This window comes from Sturnus vulgaris, chromosome Z (assembly GCF_052056855.1).
Source record: "Sturnus vulgaris isolate bStuVul1 chromosome Z, bStuVul1.hap1, whole genome shotgun sequence".
NCBI lineage: Eukaryota > Metazoa > Chordata > Aves > Passeriformes > Sturnidae > Sturnus > Sturnus vulgaris.
Genome location: NC_142283.1, coordinates 63,641,838 through 63,667,964, shown reverse-complemented (window position 1 = coordinate 63,667,964; position 26,127 = coordinate 63,641,838). Strand labels below are relative to the sequence as shown.

The 26,127-nt window shown below is 36.9% G+C and overlaps 1 protein-coding gene across 1 annotated transcript in view; it reads left to right on the top strand.

Moving 5' to 3' along the window:
* The window catches only part of RAB3C (RAB3C, member RAS oncogene family), a 125,796-nt gene that overhangs the window by 52,439 nt on the left and 47,230 nt on the right, over positions 1-26,127 (top strand). The window contains exon 3 of the mRNA XM_014881801.2: positions 8,397-8,515. Coding sequence (XP_014737287.1) covers positions 8,397-8,515 — 119 coding nt within the window. The remainder of the gene's footprint in view (positions 1-8,396; positions 8,516-26,127) is intronic.

Genomic DNA, 26,127 nt, shown 5'->3' with positions numbered 1-26,127 from the left:
CTGAATAGTAAGGGTAAGTTAATTAAATATGAGTAATGAATATTAATAGAGAAAGCTGTTAGAGATGCAGAATAGGACTGAATAATAAGGGGAAGAGAAAGATGAAAGGTTATTATTTTGTGAATAGAAAGGTCTAAAGAGAAGCAGTTAATCAAAAGACTTTATATAACCAAAGTACAGAAATGGGAAGAGGACTGTACTCTGGCATTCCAATATCCCTCAACATTGTTCTTTGTTTATATGATAGCAGTCAACTTGACTCCAAGTCTGTTAACTTCTAATATGGATCAGTGTTTTTTTCTGCTCGCTGAAAAATGAAGGGCATCTATGCCTCTGTATGTTGCATCAGTGGATGAAACAGCTCTACATCTTATTTTCGTAATAGGAATAGACATAGGTCTCAGGGCATTAGGAATGATTTTTCCTAACTATACCCATCCTACTGTAAGTGTGACTGCCACTGTTTAGTGCCCAAATTACCAAGTGCACTCTCGGAGCATAAGGACAGTTTCTCTCAAGTCTGAAGTCTGTCTCTAGTTGATTATGAAGCTTCTAAGATTACTGTTCCTTTTAATGTTATCATAGATCTTATATGTCTTCTTCTTTTAATTCCTTTTCAAATGTGGGTTGTTCTGATCCTCTCAAGCTTTGCCAGAATTCAGTGCCAGATGTCATCATTCTGAAATGATTTTTGTTCTAGTAAAATTTTATTGATAATACATTAATCTTGTTTGTATTAAAAAGGTTTTGTGCTTTTTTTCATTATGCACCAGGACTTTTGGTCTCTAAATATAAAGACTAAAAAGTACGATCTCAGGACTGGGAGCAAGAGCTTTAAAAAACAAAAAATGACAAAACTAAGAATATCACATTTTTTCATGTGCTACTTCCCATCTGGTAATAACTGCCTGTAAAACAAATATACTTGTCACAGCTTTGCTGGTTTTGATTGTATAGAAATATTTTTTTCAGAATGGATCTCTGTTGCTTCACTATTTTTGTGGAAAATGTGAGGAAATTTTTGCAATCTGATTTACAAGTATTTCAAAATAATACAAATAGAAAGGTATTATCTCCTTTTTTCTGTAGATGTAGTGACAAGCTGCATTCCAATATTAATTCTAATATTTACCTTTTAATGTGACTTCTAAAATATACTCATAATACTACATGAAATGAAAATTAGATTTTATAAATTCATTATTTCCACTATGTGGTTTTGGTAGCAGTATATAACACTTTATTTTGTAACACTTTGCATAAAATAAAAAATAAAAAATAAAAGATCTTGAAAGCAAAGGCTGAGTATTTCCAGAAAGAAATTATTCTTAAGACTTAACATGAAGTTTGGTTAAAATATAAAGGAGTACTTTAATTTTAGTTTTACTTTTGAGAATAAGGCTGAATTCTACTGATCTAAAGCATGTCCAGTGATGGACAAGAGGAATTGATCCTTACATCCAGCAAATTAGGACAGATGACAGTCAAAATGAAGACAGGACCAGGAGAACAGGACTAGCTACAGCCTGTGTTGGGAAAAGAGGGCGGCGTGCACTGAAATGGCAGTGGAGCTCAAAAATTAAGGCCAGAACTGATGGCAACTGAGGTCAAGTTCCACTGGACTAGAAAGGCAACAGTGCTACCCTGCTTTCCTAAATTTTGTGCTTTAGGAAGGCATAATAGTTGAACTGCAGAGAATGGACATATTGTGTGAATCTTAAAAATAAAGGAGAGAAAAGGAAGAGCAGGAAAAGAGAAAATTTAAAATTATATTAATTTCAGGCCCAATGAGCAGCTCCATAGATGGAGTGGGAGAAAGTTCATCTGGCAGCAAAATACTTCTCCAGTGCCAGCCCAGACCTTTCTAGGAGCCAGTCTCTTAGTTCAGGCTCTGCTGTACCTTTGTCCTGCCAGGACAGCCTCCCCAGGCCCCTTTTCTTGGCCACGTTTGGAATAATGCCTCTCCCCACTGCTCTGACCCCAGATATTTCCAGCTAGCTTCCAGCTAGACCTGCCATGTTTCTGCATTCCTCCTATTTGCAGAAGGAACTGTCAGCTCTGATTTTGAGGTGAGTTCTAACGACTAGCACATAAGGTTAGCAGGTATGTGTTGCCAAGCTCAGTAGCTGGCTTTTCAAGATGCAAATATATATCTATATATATTCTTTTTCTACAAATATATGTACACATTCACAGATATATATTTATACACATATAAACATGTGTATACAGATATATATATATAGATATATATATATATATATATATACGCATAAGAATATAAAAGAAAGACTCTCAGGGAAACCAAAGCCATGAGAAATTTGGAAAGAGCTACTGACAGGAAATAGGTACATAAGCAAAGACTGAATTGTTAGTACACTGCGTTGCATCTTTGTGTATACATTAGCTAAAATAAGTGTTCTGAACTGTGTTTTCCTTTCCTTGTTGTAAATGCTCATCTGCCTGTGTGTCTATGTGCATAACAGTCCCTGTTTAAAGTGCTTTTTGTTGAGAAACAGTGCTCCTGGGATAATCAGCTCCTTCTGCCGCAGCAGCCTTTTTCCCGGTCCTCTTTCTCTATGCCCTGCCCAGTTGCTACTCATATAAAACCACAGCTGCTCTTCCTGGGTGGTTAGCATTAGGCTTCAGCTAGGTTTTCTCCTCATCTCAAGAGGATTTTTGTAGAGGTCATCTTGAATAACTTTTTTGGATTTTTTTTTTGTTTGTTTGTTAGTTCTGAGGGGGGTGAATATTTAGGTTTTGGGGATTTTTGTGGGTTTTGGCTGGTTGCTTGGTTGGGGGTGGTTATGGCTTGTCATACTTTTATTTTTACCCTTCTTTTTCCTGAGAGACCAGAAATACCCGCAGAGAGATCAGAAAAATTAGAGAAATGCCGAGTCTCTTTGATTTGGGAACAACAGCAGGAAAGAAAAATTAAACTCATTAGGGAGCTGAGGTTCTTGATTGCTGTGCCAGTTTTGCTTAACAGAAAAATTCGGCCTGCAAAGTGAGGATTCACCCAACTCAATCTTCTTATTTTGTCTTTCTATTTGCCTTGCCTTCAAATGGTGTGGATGTGAAACAGAGATATAACCACCCAGGAAATCCCTTTCTACTCTTGCCAGGTTTATGGCACATAGAACAAGCTGTATTATGATATAAGTAAAACTTGTAATGAGGAAATGGATCTGAAAAAGATATTTGTATAAAGAACAAAAATGCAGAATCACTCAAGCATTCTAAAAAAAATTGTGTTTTGCAGGCTGAACTCTCATGACAGGCTCATTAAAAGTTCTTGCTGCCAAATGCTGTTTGTTTTCACCTTCAGGACTGTGTTAGTAATGAGCAACTTCTCTTGCAGGTCATTTACATAAAGTATTGTTCCTGCCAGTGGTGCAGTGCTAGGCGAGCATGAGAGGGAGGGCGCACAGCAGATGAATTCAAGTGTCTGATTTAGCCCTTTGCAAAAAGACTGGTGTAGTCTAAGCTGGAATGGCACATTCTCGATGAAGTCTGGCTTAGCAGGACTTAACAATAGGAAGGGTTTACTTCTGTTAAGTTAGATAACTGTACTTTGTAAGTAAGATACTAAATAGTATCTCCAGGATTACCATCAGAACTTTGGTTTCTATTTTGAGACCTTCCAGCCCCCCAAACTCTTAACTTCATGTGAAACACATGATTGCTCTTGAGTCAGCTAGCTTCCTGTCCTCAAGTGTTTCTACTTTCACAGATGGCCATTACAAGGTATCTTTCCATTCCTCTGGGAACACTGCTGTCAGCAGCTGGTGCATTCCCCATACACTCGAGCCTCCAATGATATAGCAATGCCATGGTAGCAATAAAAATCTGTAGGAAATTTTCAATAACATTATTAAAGAGAGGAACATAGGACAAACACTGATTCACTGTAAAAAAACCGAACATATCTTTTCTTACTGTTTTATGTCAAATTTCTCAGCTATAATTTTAACTTAAATGAAGAGCCAAGGTACTATAGAATTATTTGTCTGCCTACCATTTGATACATATATGATCAGGAAGAATGAAAGGACAGTTGGCCAAAAGCATACCAGATTGCTGTCTTTATCAAGAGGCAGAACCAGATATTTTGCTTTCAATCTATACCATTCTTCTTTCCCTATCTACAGATCTGTGCACCCTTTTCAAGACCTTTACTGATAGAAAACTTCACTGTTCCTTTCAGTTATTGAATCGCTCACAAAAAGCAATTAATTTTTCTAATATGAAATCATACATATCAGGATCTGGAGCATAAAAATATTTACAGATTACTAATTTCTATTATATGTGAAAATAATCAGTTTAGAAAAGAAGCCCAACAATGCATACTAGAGGTATCCAAACATGAAAAGGAAATCTGTGCAAGTATCAGAGTCTTCCAAATACTTAAGACTGTGGGATATTGGCCAGTGTGTTGGTATATATATATAAAATATATATTTATGTATTTTATTTATATATGTATGTATACTGCATACAATGCTCAGAAAATGGACAATTTCTAAAGTACTCTGACCACTAAACCTTATAATAATGTGATTAATAATTAAAATCTGATGCCTACTAAAAAAGATCCTCAAAGATAGGATCATCTAACCAGAAGCTAATGGAATAGTGTAGCTGTATTAAAAATTGAATTTATGGAGGTGAATGTAATATTTTAAAATATTACTTGTAGCTGCTGGGGTTTGTGTGTGTGTTTTGTCTAAGATTTGTAAAATACCTCTTTTTATCTTTTGTATGTGGTAGTTTTCATAAAGCGTTCCCTCACCCTCATTCATTCCCCTCTGCTTTCCCACTTGCTTAATGAACAGTCATCTTTTCTTACTAGACATTAACTACATGAATGAAGAAGTCCCCAACATGATCTATGTGTCTTGTTGTCTGCTCATCAAAGATAAAAATGAACTGCCTCGCTTAAAATTCCAATCAATAATAGACCAAATTTTATTCTTCCTCAGACTTATTTTATTTAGTTTGCTTAGAAATAAACACCAGTTAGGGCAAATACAGATGTTATATTTTAGAATTTAAATCTAAGATGTCAGTTATCGGATTAATTCTGTGGTCTTGCCAAATAGACTAAGATAACATAGCAGCAGACAGTAGCCCTACCTGAATTGGAAAAGGTTTTCTTCAAGTACAAGAATGTAACAGTACCTGAGGATAGAATCATAGTGACATACAACTATAAATATGATAAAATATGGAAATCCATTCTTTTCTGCTTAGTTCTTCCTTAAGAATAAAAGCTAATAAACAGAAAGGCCATGTACATAGTTATATTATATGTTTCAAATAAACAAAATTGGAGTAATAAAATATAATATTTAATATTAAAGTATATGATTTTTTTAGTGTGCTATCTCTCCTGTCAAATGATATTTGAGTTCCTTAGTGGTCATATGAAAGGACCTATCCTTAGGGTACTTATGGTGATCTTCTTGTCTGTATACAAAGAACACGCTTATGAATGTGTGGAACACAAAAGTTTTGAGACATTGGTTATTTATATTTGGGTTCATTTCTTACATGATCATAGATACATTACTTCATAAATTTTGCATTGGGTCTATTAAAATTTTGATTGCTTCTTCATAGTAAGTGAATATAAAATAATACCAAGAGGAATGTGAATATCTATATTTGGAACTAATGTACCCCCCTTTATTAATGGTCATCCATCTATGTCATGTCACTAGAATATCCCTTTAGAAAATCTTTTTTTATCATCCTATTAACATAGCATTAGCTATGAATTTAGAATTATTAATTAGAATTTGAGAACAACTCCAAATACCTGGTTCCTCCCCAGACTGACACAAACTCAATGCTTGGGTCTAGACGAACATCTGTCCCTAAGTCAGTCAGTGTTCGGATCTTTATCTGTAGCTTCCTGCCCTTTTGTGTAAAAGAACTTTCATCTTGATTTGTCATCCATTAAACTAATTTTTTATTTTCATTATTTATTTTTATTAGCAAGAGTTCCTAAGCCAATCCTACATAGCTTTACACTGCACAGAAAATAGTTGGTATCTTGGACAGAAAGTATCATTGACTAATGGCTGTATTGTTAGGGCTTTTCACTCTTGTCTGAAGGTGGGCTTCAGTGAAAACCACCCAGTGCAAAATCAGGTTGTGTTTGGTAAGAGTAGCCTCCTGCTAGTCATACTATCATACATACTAATCAAACATCTCTCTAACTAAAAATCAAGCAGATAGAAACTGATACAATTTGTTCAAAAATCCTCTCTCTTCTGTACAGGCTGAATGCTTGCTGTGGGCCATATTTTGCTTCTGTCCCTCCCAGATGTTTTGTCTAATAACAAATCAAATAAATGAAACCAACAACAATGACAAAAAACCCTACAAACCCAAACACCAAATCAACAAACAAAAAAAAGTGAAAAAGCTTTTTTCATAAATGAAATATGCACAGGCTTAGTGCACATCTTGATACCTTAATATTCAGGGACACCAGAAAATCTGGGAGCAGCCATCCAAGCTCCAGACCACAGCTGGTAGAGGCTCAACCAGTTCAGAGCATAAGCAGAAGAAGTTCAGGTCTGTCTCACCTTTCCAACAAAGACGTAACCTAACTTCATGTGAGATCTGCTAAAGTCTAACTACTACTTCAGCTTTCCATCTTGAACCACTGAAACTACATCAAAGAAGCAGCCACTGTAAACCAGGATGAACAGGAATCATGAATCCTACCTAATGTTGTTTCAGTAATGACCTTCAGGTTTTTTTAATCTAAAGGTGTTTTCTGTTCCATGTAGAATCTCCTTTTCTTATTTTATTATTTTATGATATGAATGATATATTTGCAGAAATGGAGGCCCACCAAATCTATTTTTCTTTTGTTTACAAGTGAATACTTCTAGCCTGGAAACTATTTCAGAAAACATACCAAATATGTTTGTTACTGGTTAGTCTTCTTTGTAGGAAGGTAAATGAAATAGATTTATCTGTTTAGTAAAGTAATTGATTTCCTAGCTATTAAATTTTTTTAAAAATTATTATAATTTAAATAAATTTTCAAAATTAAAAAAAATTATATGTGCATAGATGATCTGCTAATTGCAGGATTGCATTGACATATGTCTCCTGTAATATTAATATTAATGGCTTAAAAATTTTAAATAGGTGTGCTGGAACATGACATAGTTATGCATTTGCTGTATTTCAGTTATTGCTGTTGTGTCTCAGTTTTAGGGCAGACATAGGTGGTTGTATCATATAATCAGAGAATATTTAGTCCCGTTTCTTAGTGAAAGCAGCCCTGGAGATTATGTTGTCCAAATGGCTGCCAAGTTGGGGTCCCCCAGAGCAAGTGACACAGGAACACATCCAGGTGGATGTTGAGTGTCTCCAGAGAGGGAGACTCCACGACCTGACTGGGCAGCCTGCTCCAGTGCCACCCTCAATGTAATGAAGTTCTTCCACAAGCTGAGGTGAAACTTTTTGTGTTTTAGTTTATGGCCTTTGTTCCTTGTCCTGTCACCGGGCACTATTGAAAACAGTCTGGTACCATCCTTTTGGCACCTGTTTTGAAATATTTATATTATATTTATAAAAACATTAATGAGATCTGCTGCCAGCCTTCTTTTCTCTAGACTAAACACTATGCTAGACATTGTATTAAATATATTAAAAGCTAGTTGCTATCCTGAAAAGTTTTTAATAGAAATAAGGAAGCAAGGAGGAGGAGATAACACTTACATTTCTACATTTCTTGCTTTAAAAACTGTTGATTAAGATGAGGGAGAAAACTGGGTTGAGGTAAGGGACTGATAGCAAATTTCTTTTTTTTTTTTTTTTTTTTTTCCCCAGATATCATCCTTGTTTTAAGAGCACTGATCTTCTTTTGCAAAAAGCTGTGTTGGTGCTTGTTGACATGAGCACCTGGGGTTTAAAATCACAAGAACAGAACAATTAGACATTGTGTTTTTGTTCAAGATGTTTCCTGGCTTCCAGCGCCGTCCTGATGTTGTAATGAAGGTCCTAAGGATGCTATTTTTTTCTAGCATTTTTTCCAGATTTTACTTCTGTGATTCTGAGAAGATATAAGGCAGGAGCAGAAGAGAAAGTTCTTACCCAACTCTCAGGGTGAATAAAATCAGTCACTAATGACTCAGGATATATGGGCTGACAGTGGGCCATGCCTTTCTGCTATTCTCCACTCTCCCCTCATGACAGAATTGATATATCCCTCCTATTATGATCCAATGCAGAGTTCTCCTATTTCTACTTATTTTCAAGATTACAGAGTTGTACAATAACTCTTTTCAGAGTTTTCTTTCTAGAAAAGGAAAAAAAAAGTTGTCAATTTGTGTGCAATGTAAAAATTTGGTTTGTTATTGTTTCAGGACACAGCAGGCCAGGAGAGGTATAGAACAATTACCACAGCTTACTACCGGGGTGCAATGGGCTTTATTTTAATGTATGACATCACAAATGAAGACTCTTTCAATGCCGTGCAGGATTGGTAAGTAAAAATTGGAATTTATATTAATAAAAGTACTTAGAGAGAATGTGTGATATCACTTATCTGCTGTGACAGTGTAAATTGTTTTGAAAAACTTATTTCCAAATAAAATGCTCAAGCATTCTTATACCTGAATATATGATGGTCGGGTTTTTGTAGTCAGGAAAGACAATGAATATTTTAAAATGTTTCACATATAATTAATTGCAGCCATTATGTTTTCTGTAATTTCAGTTCATGTACTTTATTGATACTGCTAAAACCAGAAACATGCTAATCTGGAGACTAACTGCTAAGATACCAGAAAATGTTCCCATGCTTTATTGAAAAAAATGAGATACCATGTTTTGTGGGGCATTTTTGAATTTAATTTTTATCTGTAGCTGGATATACATGGTTCTGTCAGTCCTGTGCATCAAATGTTAAAATGAGCAAACCTTCTCAGAATAGCAGAACCCCTAGAATGGCTGGAATTTGTATTACCTGGTGTTATGTGAATGTCCAGATGTCTCCATAAAAGTGGAGATATCATTTTAATCTCGCATGGGTCAGTCAGCATCCAGACAATCTAAAGCTTTTTTTAAGTAAAGCTGACATAAAAAGAAAGCCAGAGTTTCGCTCAATGTTTTTTTGTCCTTTACAAGTTTTTTTTAATATTCAAGAGCCTTCCAGCAGTTTTCTGAGTCATGTGTGCTCCACATGCTCTCTTGCATGTTAGTTCGCATGGGGCAACTCTGTTTGAAAGAGAATTTTGTTCAGAGTTTCTGTGATTTGCTCAGTATATTTCTTTGGCTTTTTAAAATTCATTTTAAGATACGTTCTAGTGTGTACTTCTTCCAGGACAGACAGAATCAGAAGCATGTTTCACATTTAAAATATAGTAATGTTGTGATACCTGTTTTAATAGAAATTGTTACACAGCATTAAACCATCCAAGAAAAATAATTTTCTCTCTTTCATACTCTTCTACTTATTATTGTGGTAAGAGGTGTCACAGAATTCATGGAGCACTTTCCCTCTCAATACCTGGAGATTTTCTTGGTCTGTATAACATGAGATTGGTCATTTATCACTCTGAAAATAATAACTGAAAACCTTAGCTTGACTCTGCTGCAGTGAAATGGGATCTTGGGTTGCCTAACATTTCCAGTTTAGGCACCAGGGATTTAGTCATTCACGGTCATCCAGGGGAAAGGGGAAAATCCAGGCTGTGTCCCTGCTTTTCTCTATCAAGTTATCTGTATACCTCTACACCAAATTGCTCTTATGAGCAACTCCTTCCATTTTTGAGAGAATCTATAAGCTTGCATGAGTAGTATAGATGGGATAACTGTTTTTGGACAACTGAACGTGTCTGAGTTGAATGAGTCTCTGTTTGATACTCCAAGAGGAAGGAACCTTTGCTCCCTGAGAGTTGTTATGACAAAGGGATGTTTTGCCCGTGCTGTACAAGCTGGAAATAAGGAGTAAGTACTTGCTGTTACATGTTTGTGACTACTGCACTGTTCAACAGCATGAGGCAGACTCTCCCACCTAACAGGAGGTAGCTGAAAGTGTTATAGCTGCTCTTGCAAATGTTTAACAAAAACTGGGAATCAAGGAGTACACCAAGCTGAACCTGCAGATGTGACTGCCAATGGCACTGCTTCCTGGCCCTGCCAGATGAAGCATTTTCTTGCTTTGCCCTGCTTTTCATTGTCCACGGGCTGATTCTATTCTAGCGCTGGGTTGATAATGTCTTGTCTATTACCAGCTGTGATCTGAAAATGTCATTGTCCCATCTCCAGGCAAACCAGATGGCATGCCATGTATTATCTCTCTTCCTGTAACACAAAGACTTCTTTTATAGCAAGTGTAAATATGAGTACATATTATTAATTTTTCCACCTGTTTGTTTTCCAGTCTCCTAGATCTGTTATGTTTGGCACTCTTTGTCTCCTGGTAAAAAGTAACTAGGCTTCATGCTAATTAAAAAGAAAAAATTCACCATAACATGAAGCAAGAAAATATTTAAACGCTATGGAGTTCTTAAATAGATTCATTATGAAATATGATTTTTCAATCATTTTTATCTAGAAGTTTTACAACGAGTTGACAGCTCTTATAGTAATTTGGTGGAAAAAAGGGATTGTAGTATTATGTGTTGAAAGCTACTGAGAAGTCATCTGCATGATGAACGACAGATATGCTGAGCGCTTCACTTGTCAGGATGAGACATAGATTTGCCTGTTATTTGTATTTTTAATGCCATAAGCCCAGTTGCTGTTCTGCTGTTCTTCCTTTTTCTCATTACTCCCATCTCACACCTCATAATTAATTTTGATCCGCCCTGGCTTCAATTTTGATAGTAGTTGCGCAGCTTGATTCTGAATGTGAGAAAACTTAAAGAAAACTGGCAATTACCAATGCTGCAGAAAAGCAAGCATGGCTATGTGCAGGTATCTCTGTCTTTGTGAAAGTTACAGGAGGAGAGAGCAGGGGCTTTTAAGTCCTTTTGGGGATGAAAGTGCTTTTCTCTGTGATAAATGTGCTTCTCTAAGCAGTTGTGCCATTTCATATACATGCACAACAGGTCAAATCCAAGTTCAAATCACATCACATCAGCTTCAAGGCTTGATCTAGAAACTGCACTGCAGTCAGGACAATGAATCTACAGGTACCTTTTAGGTTTGGATAAAGCACTTTGGTATAAAATGTGTTTTGAGATGATTTTTTATAATAAAATCTATTTTTGCAGCCTGAAATAAGACTGACATTTCTCCTTTTTAACTACAGATACAGATGAATAATAGTTGTACCTCTAGCTGCCATATCTAGACATATTCATGTCAGCATAAATCTATTCAGCTGTGCAAATTATGCAGCCAATGTTACTATTAACATTTTACATTTAAAAAATCAGTATCCATTTTATCTGAATCAATTAGCACCTATATATGTAACATGTAGCCAAGAATTCAGAGAGAGTGAATTTGTGCTGAAAGTCTGTCTGCTAGCAAAAGCAGCAAATCAAACATGCTTTGACTCAGCAGTTCTCCTATGGAACTCTTCCCAGGGTCTGAAGCTGCTTTTACTAAGAGGCTTTTTCTTTCAGCAGTACAGCAATGCTACAAGATGTGTACCTTGAAGTAGCTTGATGCACTTTGGTTATGCCATCCTAAAAAGATGAAGATTTGGGGAATGGACGTATTTCCTTTAAATAGGAATCACTTGTAGAGCTTCATTTTCTGCTTGCCTGGGTTTTAAATTAGAAAAAGAGTATAACCAAATAACCAAAACTTCTCATTTATCTGAATTCTTAGGACAGTATCCACACATTTCAAGAAAGTGGCCTAGTGGGACCTATTTTCTTTAGAAACTTCTGATTAAATTTGAAGGGGAAGTTGGTGATTGTTGAGAGTGGCTTGATGAGTAATTTTTAGTTCAACTGAAATGTCACAGAGCTTGCATTAATTCCTGTTTTATACTACCACCTGTAGCATCTACATTTGTTAGCCTTTTCCCTCTATACATTTCACTTGGAGGAGCAATACCCCTTTTTCATCTTATGTTTCAGCCCACATAAATTGTGGCCTTTATACCAGTGGTCCTTTATGGTAGAAAGGAGAGAGTGAAGGCTTTGCATTGTCTTTGCCACTACTACCAATCAATATGCTGAGTTCTGTAGAAGTTCAGGGAGATAATTGTCTCTGAGTTGAAGTTAAACCTGTTTTTACAAATACTTTTCTAGACATCTAATGACTGAACTGGAAGGGATTGAAATACCCTTATACTCAGCATGTTCCTAATGCAATATCTTACCTAGGGCAGAAACAGCAGGTATTTCAAACATCATCTAAAAGGCTGAAGTTTCATAAAACTTTTCCAGGTTGAAACACTAGATGTGAAACTTCTCTAGCTCTGAAAGATGGATGAGGATAGAGCACATGGTATATAGTTTTTTACACTCACTCTTAGTTGCTCCTCCTCACCTGAAAATGTTGTCCCTGCTATAAATGTTTGTCCATCAATATCTTTATGGCAGTCTGGTGACTGTGAAGACACTGCTGTGGAGGGCTCCTTTGTGCATGGATTCAAAATTTGAGAATTTCATATTGCTGAAATCTCAGATTCAGAGATGCTTCCTCAGGAAACACATAAGGCTGAAGGAGTCTTAAGAGGCTCTGAGCTATTGATGATCTGTGTTTTGTAAACTTGTTAAGGTGTATGAAATCAGTTTTTCCTGCATTTTTGGCTGAGGTGTGTGAGCAGGGAGGAAAATATGCTAGGAAACATTTTGATTACCCTCACCCTTTAAAAAATATAGCACTTGTGAAAACTTATATGATGGATGTTTTTTAATGTCCCTGTTGGAAAGATTATGGTTACAGATCTTAAAGAATTCAGAGGGTCTTCCATGAAATACTTCTTCCTTTTCTTCCTTGCTTTTTCTAAGGTGTCATTTTAACTGCCCCTTTTTCCCCTGCTGCAGACTGCTCAAGTCCTGATCTTTGAGAAAAAATCAGCTGTCAGAAGATACTATTTCATGAGGTGACAGAAACTCAGTTCCCAGGACACAATTTGTGATTTTAAGAACATCACACTGTTTACTTCTGTATTTAGACAGAAATTATTTGCAGACTTTAGTACCAACCAATATACTCAGAACAGCATGAACACTTAATTTAATTTCAAATTAAGAACAGAATTAAATACTGATTTTGCATTCTTCATCTGTTCCCTTAACACATGGGAGGTAGTTACTGGGAAGTGGGTCTAGGCAAAGACTATAGGAATGCCATAAGATAACAACAGAGCACACTCTGAGCTCTGCAATATTACTTTATACATTACTAGAAATATATGGGAAGTGTGGGGGGCTGGGTATTCTTGTGATATACATATCTTGATTGAATTTTTCAAGGTATCATTTTAGATGGTTTTAAAGTAGAACCTTATAAAGAGTCTATGCTACTGTCAATTCAAGATAACACTGAGAATTAAGGCATGAAAAATATGAAAGTTTTCACTTTCACATGGCATTTGGCTCCTGGATTTACTAGATATGTCAGTAGTAGATGTCATTCTACAACAACACAGTAGAAAAAATTCTTCAATTTCTTTGAACTTTTTCTGTCCATTCAACACCTCAACTGAACTGAAAGTTGGCAGCTACAACTACAATGCACTAGAAATTGGGTGTTTATGTATTCTGTTGTGCCTTGCAATGGGAGATATGATGGCATTTTTTTTAATAGTCATTGAGGGAAGAGAAAAAAACAAATTGGAAAGGACGTTAGCATGTTACAGGCAAATGTAAGAAGTCCTCAAAGCAAATAAGCCATTAAGTTAATGTCAGCACTGCTGCACACATTTGTAAAGGGCATATGTTCATACCTTCTAGCTTCCACATCTAAAATTTTGTCTAATATTCATGCTTAACACAAGTTTGATATACAGACAGGCTACTTTTCTTTTACCTCTCAGTACTGAACCTAGTTCTATCATTTAAGAAAAATCCATTATCTGCTGTATACCAGAGAACAAATCTGGAAAGTGCCTCTAGGCAAATTTAGCCTCCACCTCTCTTTGCCAAAGCACATGAGCTGTCATGCAGCAGCCGATGGGGTCCTGAGGTCAGACACGGAGGGCAGACACGTGCTGTGCTACGTGTGTCAGCACCCACGCGTGTCCTCGGGAGCCCTGTCCCTGGGAACGCCGCGGGGACACGGCAGCACCGTGCCCACTGTCACCTACACGCCGGCTGAGCGTCTGCTGTGGGGCTGGCAGCAACCTCAGCACGGCCACACAGCTGGAAAAATACTCGCATAGTGGAGACCGGTTTTGAATGTGTACACGGCTTCGGTTGTATTGCACACACACACACACACACACACGCATATATATATATGTATATAAAAATATATATAATCATCTGTGCTTGATATCAACACATATTTAAGCAGATTCCCTTCAGTTGTTTTTGACATATTAGTAGTTTTCAGCTCCTTGAGGAGCAAGGAGTTGCATGCTGGTGGATAATTTCATGTCATTCTCCTACTTAAAACAAAAGACACACAAATTATATCCTGTGGAAAAAAAGAAAGAGTGAAATTTATCACATTTTGGTATTAGCCTTTCATTTCTATCTCTTTCATCTGCACAATAGATAAGAGGAAAGAGAATGGTATTATTTATGAACTTAAATATAAGAAACAAACATGTATTTTGCAATTTGAAGTATTGATAGTAGTTGCAATTACATGAAAATGTACCATTTTCATTTTTAATGCTTACTATTGAAAATGTACTTTTTAATGCACAAAATAACTAAAATTCTTTTCACTTTTTATCTTCACTCATACTTTAAGAAGGACAAAGACCAGTGACAAACTGGATGTTTTTTCTGAAAAAGAAATTTTCTAATTTAAAAATTTGATTAAAAAATTGTGAAAAAGTTATTCTTGCTTCAACAAATATAGTTTAAAATCTGTATTCCAGACCAGTTTGCTTAGCTTAATTTGCTACAGAATTCCTGTTGTAGGAGATTGCATACATGAAACAGATCTCTGAGGTGGCATCTAATCTTTTCCCTCAAAAGTCTGTCATCAAAGTTTGTTTCACAAATGCTAAATTGGTGCTAGCTCAAACTGCCTGAATACTTTCCAGTTTTAAGACCCACTTCAATGTCTTCTCCCAACATATAGAAAAAATAGTGTCCCCACATTTCAAACTGAAAGGCAGGGCATAGCCCTGGGTATTTGGGGAGTAGCATATACTGCAATTGCGTTTTCCTAAAAGATGAAAGAAGCATGTATTTAGTATGGAAGGGAGAGAAGATCTTGCAAATAGATCATTTGGGGAATTTTTTATGGTTCTATAATTTTCAAAAGATCACTCATGATAGACCAACAAAAAACACTGTGTCATTCAAAGTATTTAAAAGAGTCATGGAATCATAGAATATGCTGAGTTGGAAGAGACCCCTGGGGATCAAGTCCAGCTCCTGGCCCTGTGCAGGACACCCCAAGAATAAAACCCTGTGCCTGACAGCATTGTCCAAACACTTAAATTCTATGTCAGGCTTAGTGCTGTGACCACTTCCCCAGGGATCCTGTTCCAAAGCCCAACTACCTGCTGCATGAAGAACGTGTTCCTGATAAACTAAACTTCCCCTGACTAAGTTTCATGATGTTTCCTTGGGTCGTGTTACTGGTGGCAGTGGTGAAGAGATCACTGTCTGCCCCTCTGCTTCCCCTCATGGACATGTTGAAGACCACAGTGAGGTCTCCCCTCAGTCTCCTCCATGCTGCACAGACCAAGTGACCTCAGCTGCTCCTCATACGGCTTCACTTCCAGACTTTCACCATCCTCTTGTCCCTCCTTTGCATGTTCCCTAATAGCTTGATACATGCCTTATATTGTGCCCCCAGCACTGGAGCTGAGGCTGTCCCAGAGCAGAGCACAGCAGGACAATCCCCTCCCTTGCCTGGCTGCTGATGCTGTCCCTGATGCCCCCAGGACACGCTTGGCCCTCCTGGCTGCCAGGGCACTGCTGGCTCAAAGTTTTGGACATGCCATAAAGTATTACCCTCTCTTACCATTGATGTTGCCAATGCGTGACTTCAGGAAAACTCTTCATTAAAAAGACAAACATATACCTGTTTTTCTAAAGGCTTTTCTTGATAACATTTAATATTAGAATTAAGCATCACTCTAGCCTGAACTACTTGCTTTGATGAAGACACTCATATTTTTCTTCCTACTGAGACCTGAATTTAAATATGCATGTTATAAATAGGTATTTCTGCAAATCCTTATCAAAGTGGTTTGTGTCTTGAAAATAATAAACCTTTGACTTCAAAGTATAATCCTCATGAGAAAACATTTTCTGTAGGTTTACTTTCCAAAAACTAATTCATGCATTAGAAAAGTTAATCAGGAAAGACAGATGTTAAGTTTTCATGACATTTTTCATTCTTTCCTCTTAATGTCCTTAAATCATAGAAAGAAGCACATTTGTGGAACGAAAATTTTTTTTATGTGGTTCTTGGTCCTATTGGCTCTTGGTCACACTTGCTCTTTTCATTCATTTTGCTGTGGGACTGAGAGCTTCTGTAGAATGTTTTACACCACTGCCTTAAACTTCCTTCACAGTAGATATGACATTTTCTTAGATTCTAGGCATCCACTCAATATCAGGGTGCTTATTTTGCTGTCCTCAGCTGCATCAAACCCTACTAATGCTACCTGTGGGAAGTCTAACAAGAAAGAGGAGTAAATACTGACAGCGTTCCCTCAGGGTGTACTATGTCTTTATTTTCCTGCTAATGTGAGCTCAGGCAGTACAGTCAGTAACTCACTGACAGCAATCACACACCCAGGTCCTCACTCAGTCACCAGCTGGTGAGTGCTGCTCCTCAGTGGAGCTTCAGAATTTAGTCACTCTTGACTTCCACTGGACCTAACTGGCTTAAATAACTTCACATATATATATATCTATCTATATGTATTAGCTGACATGCTAGTTGATTAGGGCAGCTGTTGGCCATAACTAGACATGAGCTATTACCACCACATTGTAGCCTCCTTGTTAGCACCAGCTGCAGGCTGGAAGCTACATCATGAGCGTGGCTGCACCTTCTCTGCAGCTGCCACCCCTGCAAATAAGGGCTGAAGTTCTGGGAATTGATTTCTTCTCTTCTTGTTGTACCTGATCTGTGGTAAAGGAGGCTGCATCACTCCTTTCCTAAGACACTTTTCCTCAGTCATGGAAATGTGCTGGTCTGTCTGATAGAAAATGAGTAGCGTCTTTTACCTGGGAAAATGTGACAAACTAGCAAATTATGCCTTCCTCCTACCTACATTTGGCAAGAGGAGAGGTCTGGCTTAACCATCCCCGTAAACTTGCTTTGTTGGACTGGAAATTTCACAGTGGAGATTTATTGTGCAGTTAATGAGGTAGTGTAAATACTCAGCCATTGAGAGAACTGTTGTTCAATAAAGGAGGTGTCTTCCAATCTGTACCACATCCTGCTCTTCTTCAGATATGATCACTGAGAGTTACACTGAGGTGGATGAAAGAAAACCAGATGAGTAGATAAGTATCTGAATGCTGCTGTGATGATCTTCTGTCCATTAATTTAGATTATGCTAAGGTACTCTTAATGAGATTTTCAGTTTTGTCTGTTTTTTCCTATGATAATGCCTTTATTTATTTTTCAAAAGGTTAAAGTGGAAAATACCTCTGACAGGCTAGTGGTGAGCTGCTGGAGTTTATAAAAAAGATAAACAAACTTAGAGATGGTAAAATATAACAGTATGCTAAAGAAGGTATATGAACACTGAATCTAATATTTAGCAATATTATTGTCCATTTTATAGTTACACACTGCCAGTAGTAAAAGAAACAAACCCTAGTATACTGTAATCATCTCACAGTGTTTATTTTTGTTAGCAATAAGTCATACAATCCTGTGACAATAATAGTTTTTATTGGCTGAGCAGTAACTAATGCACTCTTCTTATCACCCTCTAACTGTATGTTGACAGAGTTACACGGTTGCTCAGCATTCCCAAATGAAAACTCCGCTGCCAGCCAACAGCACGAGTCCAATCAGTGACTTAATAACGTCCCTGAACAGTTTCCACTCTCATCTGAAACTGCAAATTATTCACTTTTCTCAATACTCTAATATTCTCAATCTGTTACTCTTCAGAGGAATATCATGATCCTTGTACCACAGGCAAAGCTTGAGATTTGCTGATGGAGCTATTTTTTTGAGGTTTCAATTTTGCAGATGTCTTCTGTGGGTAGGGATATCTCAGTAGCATTAAGACAGCAGTTTCATTCATGCAGCCTGTATGATTTTTATTCAAAATCTCAAAACCACCAGACTGTGTGAGCCAGTAGTAAAGGAGTGTACAACTTTGTGGGCAGTGTGAAGTTTAACTGAGTCCCTCTCCCTCATGAACTTTATCACTTCTGCTCCCCTGTCCCCTTCTTTCTTCTGCACATGATTTCAAGATGCCCTGTTTTGAGTGTCAAGCCTTGGCAGTTGTGCAAGTATATTAGCTATGTGAGATACAGTCTGTATGTGGGGGAGTACAGCAAGTTTTATTGAAATTAATCCCTCTGGTCAAAAATTGCCATTAATGTTCTTGTATTGAAACTCAAACTGCAAAGTGACACAGCAATGTAACCTGTTGGTAGTGGTTATTTTCAAAGCATATCCAAATGATAGGTGATCTAGGTTGTCTTTTATCAGAACATTGCAACGCCTTGACCATTAAACTAAGGCATTTGTTGTGAATACTTGAAAGTGAAGGTTTTCAGCCTTTTTAAGTTGTTTGCTTCCTAATCTCATTTTTTGTGCTATTATGCTAATCATAAAATTCTTAATTAAGAAAATATTAAGAAAACAAAGCTTTAATTGTAACTACAATTTAGTACCATCGTCATTCTGCCAAAGATCCCTAAAAGAACTTTTGCTTTTAGTGTCGGGTGACAACATGTTAAAGACAAATAAGCATTTCTGATTTGGTAGATTTATGAATATAATGTCATTATAAAATAAGAAGGGAAAAAATCTTTTCATTCCAAATTAAAGTTTCTACTTATTCCTGGTGCTTGCTCATATTTTCTACAGTGCAAGAGGCATTACAGTCTCTTTAAGTAGAACAAAAAAGTCTGCCTACTATTTGGGCCAAGATTTTAGATGTTTATTAAATATTCTTTGGCTGAAAACACACTTTAAAAGCACTGAATTTTTCCAGATATTGTGAGATACACTTGCAGAACAGGCAATAAAAATTGCACCTTCAAGGTCACAAAATGTTAAAGCTCCCCACATGGACCAGAGGAGGGACTGCCTTTTTCTGCTTTAATCCTTCTCTGCACTGGCCACCAAGCAACTGAGGACCATTTCAGGGGCTGAATATGTTGCAGTTGCCTTCGGCAAATAATGCAGCACCACAGAAACCTGTGACCAAGCTGAGATGTCCCAGGGAGAGTCTGGGATAACAGTGTCCAATACACAAATGTAATTGCTTCACCCATACTTGGATATCATGGTGCAGCGCTCAATTCTGCATACAAATTATTCTTGCAAAGTTATGCAGTTGTCCCTGAGATTGGACCCGGACACGTTGCTTCAGCAATTAAGGACTGACCATTGCAAGGGGTCAGGCAGTGACAGCTCAGTGCTAACGTGTGAAGCATTTAATCTCTACATCATTGCTTCAGCAGGAAATTGACAGCTATAGTTTTATTGGAGTTGGGGATACGGTTTTATTTAAGTTAGGGAGAGGGAAGAGGGGGAAGTAGAAGGCATTGGTCTGTGCACAGGTCTGGGAACAGCAAAGAAAGCGTGGAAAAGCAGATACTGCTGCACAGCAGATTAGTTTTAACTCTATCAAGGACGGTAGTGACTTTATCTCCTTTCTTGATACCACTGGGATTTTAAGAAATCAAACTAAAAGTTGATTCCCACATGAAAACCCAAGTGTACGTGTCCAGTGTTCTCAGCAGGGAAGGTTTTCCTAAGCTCTTCTCTTCCCTCTACTTGTAGCAAACATGCTCTGCCATAAGTTCACATCATTAAGAGCTCCAAGGAGTAGAATAAATCAATGTTTTTTTCTTCAATTGCCTTCTCCTACTCATATGATAAATCTCTATTTACAGAGCTTTGGACACAGAAAGTGAAAAGAAAATGTTATATCAATTAAAAAGCAATTCATACAGAATAGCAACCTTGGAAAATCATAACACTGACAAAACTAATTTCAGGCCCAGTTTGGCAGAAAAATGTGCATGACATCTTCAGTTTTTCTATATCTGCATGATATCCCTAGTTTTGTTTTTTAAAATGGGACATTCAGATGATGCCTGGAATGGTCTTACCTAGAGAAAGAGTGCAAACAATACTAAAAAGATAAAAGCAGATCTATTTAATGAAGGGCCTTCAGACATCAAGGGTAGACAAAACCTCCCCAAAGGGCTATACCCAAAATGGACAATGGTCACAAGTTTTTCAGACAGATATAAGTTTGGTCTATTTGCATAGCAGAGGTTAATATTCCAATTACAGCTTCAGGTAATGAAGCCGTATACCCCCAGTTCACTCCCCCTGCCCCAATTCACTTTTGTTTATACTTTTCAGGGCCTGAGGCAGAGGGTGTCCTTGGTTCTCAGGCTTGCAAGGATTGTTTTGTCTGTCCAAAGTACAAACAGATCTTACTAACACTCTATATGGAGTTCAGAGTTATACACTAATGCAGAACAGATCTGAAAAATATAAAAGCTAAAATCTTAAGGCATGGAGATGTACACTAAGCAAGAAAATGAGCATCTGTCACCACCTCATCTGTCATGAGGAGGTTGTTTTTTCCCATTGTTCCTGGAGGGGAAAAACTCTATAAGACATCTGTATTAATCAAACACATTAAATTTTCTTAGATATGTGTGCACATTAGCAGAGGAAAAGAGTACTAAAGAAAGCAAAAATAAAGGAAAAGCATGACGTAAATTCTGCTTCAAAACAACACTGAAGAAAGAACAAGACTCTAGCAGTTTCTTTTGCTGGTCAGTGAGAGGAGCCTGTGTATTATAGCTCACTTGTTACAAGCAAGGAAGCAACAGAACTGAATGTTACAGCCTCTGGGAGAAAGGGAGAGAACAAAATATGAGCCAGACAGAATGGATGGGAATCCAAACCCTCCTTTGATGTAATATTTAGCATAAATCCTTTCAGTATAACAGAGCTGTGTGTTACAGCCTCTGGGAGAAAGGGAGAGAACAAAACATGAACCAACCAGAATGGACAGCAATGCAAACCTTCCTTTGATGTAATATTTAGTATCAGTCCTTTTGGTTTTCCCTCCTTGGAGACAATCTGCAAACACACCATTAAGACTCAATGACAAGAAACCTGCACCTGCAATTAAAAAAAAAAAAAAAAAAAAAAGAAAAATAAATACATAGATTAAAATTGTTTATGTAAGTTGTGGTAAAGTTGAGAGAAATAACAAGTATTTAACATATATATATATGTTTTATTTATATGTATATAATATATAACTTTTGTATTATATTTTTAGATGCATAAATTGAAATTATCCATTTTTGCCTCTCTCCTTATTTAGTACATCCTTTCTAATCTGCATATTTTCTGAGCTTTTAAACTACAAATGCTCAATTCCTTGCATAGAAGTTAAAGTTATAATTCTAAGCAGATTTAAAGACATTTCCTTCATGGATCAAGGAAAATCAGTATTGGTAGTTCATCAGCAATACAAATGCTTATTCAGTTTTTATAATCTTCTCAGAATTTTGTTGTCTATGCATATTTGAATGACAGAATATAGAGAAGTAAGTAAGAATGATTGGGAAACGTTGCCTCTAGCAACTCATACAATATCTGTTAAGAGAGATTTATATTCTGAAAGTCATGGGTGTTTAAAATGACTTTCCAGTCTCCATGGAAACTCTGCTGAGTTAGTTACTGCAGTCACAGCTTAGATATATAAACAAAAGCAAGGATATGATGGCTTGAGGGAAAGTCTGTGTCTATCTGAGGTTGTTAAAGGGCTTTTCGTAGTGTCTACCATAGTAAACCAGTCTTCCAATACAGCGGGCTGTTAAATATCCAAAACCTAATTTTTTAAGTTAAAGTTTTAAACATTAAATTGTTAATTAGGTGTCTTCAATTTGCTTTCCCAGAAGAGAAGAACTTTCAGGACTCATATTTTCAAGAAGTTTGGGATATGTTACAAGCTCTTTTATGAGACTATCTAAACTGCAAGCTTTGAGCTAAAGCTGAATTTGTTTTAATTCCAGTTCTATTCTCTCTTTCTCAATAAAGTCATACAAGGAAATCTATTCAGAACTCACAAGAGCTGTCCTGTTATCTTTATTTGAAGTAACCCAGGAGGAAGAAAGGAACTGTGGAAGAGAGTGACAAAACTGTGATTCTCTTTAAGATTCCAAAAAGTGATGCTGATCTACTGAACAAACAGGTAGTCCAAACAGAGAAAGTGAATAGTCTGAGGCTCTGTCCCTTTTTTGGAAAAGATGGAAAAATCCCAAATAAACAGAAAGGAAGTGTTTAAAGAAGGCATGTGAAAAAAAGAAATAGGTTCTCTAAGTCAGCCAAGGAGAAGCAAAGATGTTTGTCCAGAGTGGTAGTTATGTTGAAGAGTTGGGTTTTTTTGTTTGCTTTTGGTTTTTTATTGGTGGTGGGGTTTTTGTTTGTTTGTTTGTTTTTCTTGGTTTTTTTTGTTTGTTTTGTTTATGGTGGTTTTTTTGTTTGTTTGTTTTTGTTGGTTTTTTGGTGGTTTGTTTTGTTTTGGTTTGTTTTTTGGGTTTTTTTGGTGGTGATTTTGTTTGTTTGTTGTTTGTTTGTTTTAGTAGAGAAGGACTAGAATGCAATCATGCATCCTTCTGAACTTTTGTCAAGCCAGGCCCTGCAGCAAGTAAAGGGCAGAAACTCTTGCTGAGGGCTACAGTATTTGCAGTGGAATGAGGATCAGAGATCTGTGGGAGATATTGCAGGAACCTGTGGGAAGCAGAAAATGCCATTAATCAGGGGGAGTTGAGTGAGAGCTGTAGAATGAGGCAGTTTGAGCACCCACTGTGACTGGGATGAAGCAGGCAGGCTCACACACTAAAAACACTGGGGAATGGTTGCTGGAAGCTTGTCTTTGTCTGGTATTTCTGTTATTGATGTGCATTTAATTCATACATCCCCTCATACTGATTTCCCTCCTTAGTCTCTACTGCATCACTCTAAAAATAATTTTTACTGTTTTCTGGCTATCATCCATATCCTCTGGGGTTTTTTCTATGTTAGGTTTTCTCCTGAGTCCAGAACACCAAAATCTTTTTGAGAAGCATCTTCCAAAAATGGAAGATTTATGGAATTTATCCCCTCCTCATTTAAGTGGTGAAAGACTTTGTGGGAAGGGAAAAAGAAGGAAGGAAAAAGTCTTTTTCTTGGAAGAAGAATGCTGAAGACTGTTGAGACACCATAAAGTAGAAGTAGATTTGTAAAATATATTTAAACAAGTCTTAAAATTGTTCTGTTTTCGCTTAAAGTCTGCCAGAACCCACTTGTGAACAGATGTCTTGCTGGAAAGTTTCTGACACAGATTTTTTGCATTTCACTCTGTTTTTTTTATAATAAATTGCTGAAATTTACTTTTCTAACTGCTAAGGTAATCTTGAAAACAATGCAACAAAAGACCAATCTGGAGTATTTCAATATTGATCTGGTATATTCATACCACAAAGCAGATGCTGATAATGCTAGTCCTTTCTCCACAAAATTGTTTCCCAAGCTCTGACAGCTAGTAGGCACTTTCAAAGCACACTCAAACACAGCTTCAAACAGCAGAGAACTGTGTTATCCTAGAAGTGCAGGAATGGCTTGGAAAAGCACAGCTATCCCAACTTGTATGGGCAATTCCCTACTGTAAGAACATTGTCAACTCTTCTCCCAGGGCAATAATAGCCCACACTGCTCTGAAGGAGATGTTACAAGTACTAGCGTTCATCCCTTGAGTTACTGAAAGCTGTGTGATTAACACAAAAGCTTGTGCTAAGCAGTATGTAGCTTAGTGCAGTTTATATTTCCATGAGGTGTGCAAAGTGAGGACAGCTGGACACTGTCTTCTCTGGCCCATTGTCATATACAGAGGAAATGTTTAAGTTTGCTTTTATGGCTTCCAAACTAAAGCTTCCTCATCTGGAGTTACCTTATTCCCCAGGCACAGACAGAGTTTGCTAGCTTCTCTTGCAGCTCAGCCAGACAGAAAGAACTGAACTAGTGCTTTGAAGTGTAAAGTTGCACTCTATGCACATGTTGGATTAAAATACTATTGTAGGACCCCACAGACTGCACAGATCCCTGTCACAACTTTATTTCCTGCAGGTGATTTTTACCTTTGTAAAGGCAAAACTCTTCTGGTGTGCAGCATTCTCACCAATATACAGGATACTGAAACCAACTTATAGATTTATTTAATAAAGATGTTGGAGAAAATTAATAAAAATTAAACTTTACAAGCTGCAAGACCTGTCAAGGTGAATTAACATGTCAACTGATTCTTGTTTAGTACAATACGCAAATTATTACCTTATTCTATGATGTATATATTTGCATAATCTATTTCTCTATTTTCTATGCCTAGTCACCTTTTTAATAGTCAAACAGAGTCAACACTGACCTCTTCTAAACTTGGACTGACTTGGACTAGAATCTTGATTTCAATTTTGCAAAAAAACAATAATTTTCTAGCAGTAAAGGCCATAAGGATGTGAATGGCATGATGAAGTAAGTATTTTGATATTTGAATATATATAATTTTTTTATTAGGGATTACTCCTATTACTATTAACTAAAAACTAACAGGAAAATGGCACTACTTTCTTATGTGGTAACATTTCAACAGAAGAACAACATGGGAATCCTGGGAAAGGAAGAACTTAATAACAAGAATGTTTGGATTCACTTTTCAGCATTATTAAGTCATTCATTCAACACAGATTTCATAACCTTCATTTTTAATTGTATTGGTTTTTTAAGTTTTTTGTTTATGCTGAAGGCATTGTTGCACCTTCAAAGGCTGATTTAATTGAAAACTATTGATTCATTACATTGGTTGCTGTTCTTTTTTTATTTTTTCTTTTCCACAATTATGGCAAGTCCCATACACATAAAAACCCGGTGTAGAGAGAGCTGAAGTCCTCCACACTTAAAAATCTGGTCTTAAATATATTTTGCTTTTACTTTTTCAGCTATAACTGAGGCCATCAAGGGTGGAATCAGCCAATCCTTCTTAAATGACTGCCTGAAATGTATGAATGCTTGGAGTATTCCTTATTTAATAATTATAATTTAATCAGCATTTTAATATTTTAGTTGATTGCAATTTCATGATTTATTATTTTAATTGAATTTTACATTCTTAAAAATCCTCAGGAAACTAAGGAAATGACAGGAGAGAATTTCTGTAAAGAGTGTTTATGTACTTCACCTTGAAGTATGTTATTTGCTTCTGAGCCTAAGCAATGAAATCTGCTGGGAATGTCCTCTGGTTTTGTTTAGCATCTAAAGCAGGGAGGAAATGGGCAGGGGTGAGGGGAAGCAAAAGCGTGAAAAAATTGAGATGGAATCTTTGCTGTTATATCAGGTGGCTATTTTTTTGTGCCTTTTTTTTTCTGATTAATTTCTGTTTACATAAATGTGTAAACCAGCATATTTGGTGAATGGAGATTGTTTGAGTGGGCTCTGGCTTTTGGGAAGACAGCTATATAACAAAGAAGAAAAAAGCCTGACTGCAAAATAAGAGGTCCAAAGAAAATGTCTAAAGAATGAGCACGGGGGGGTGACATGTGCATTAAGAGTGAGAATAGTGAGAACTGTACTTAGGAAGTATAGGAAAAACATAGTAAGAATCCCTCTTTTGAAGAAAGAGAATTAAGAAATAAGGTCGTTCTGGTGGGCTTTCATCAGGGCAGCAGCACTGCCTGTTCTCATTCCAGATACTCCTCATTTTGTGAAACTCCCATGTCCCCATGGATGTCTGACAAGCAGTGCACATTTGGTGGATTTGTGTGCAAAAGGGAAGTGCTG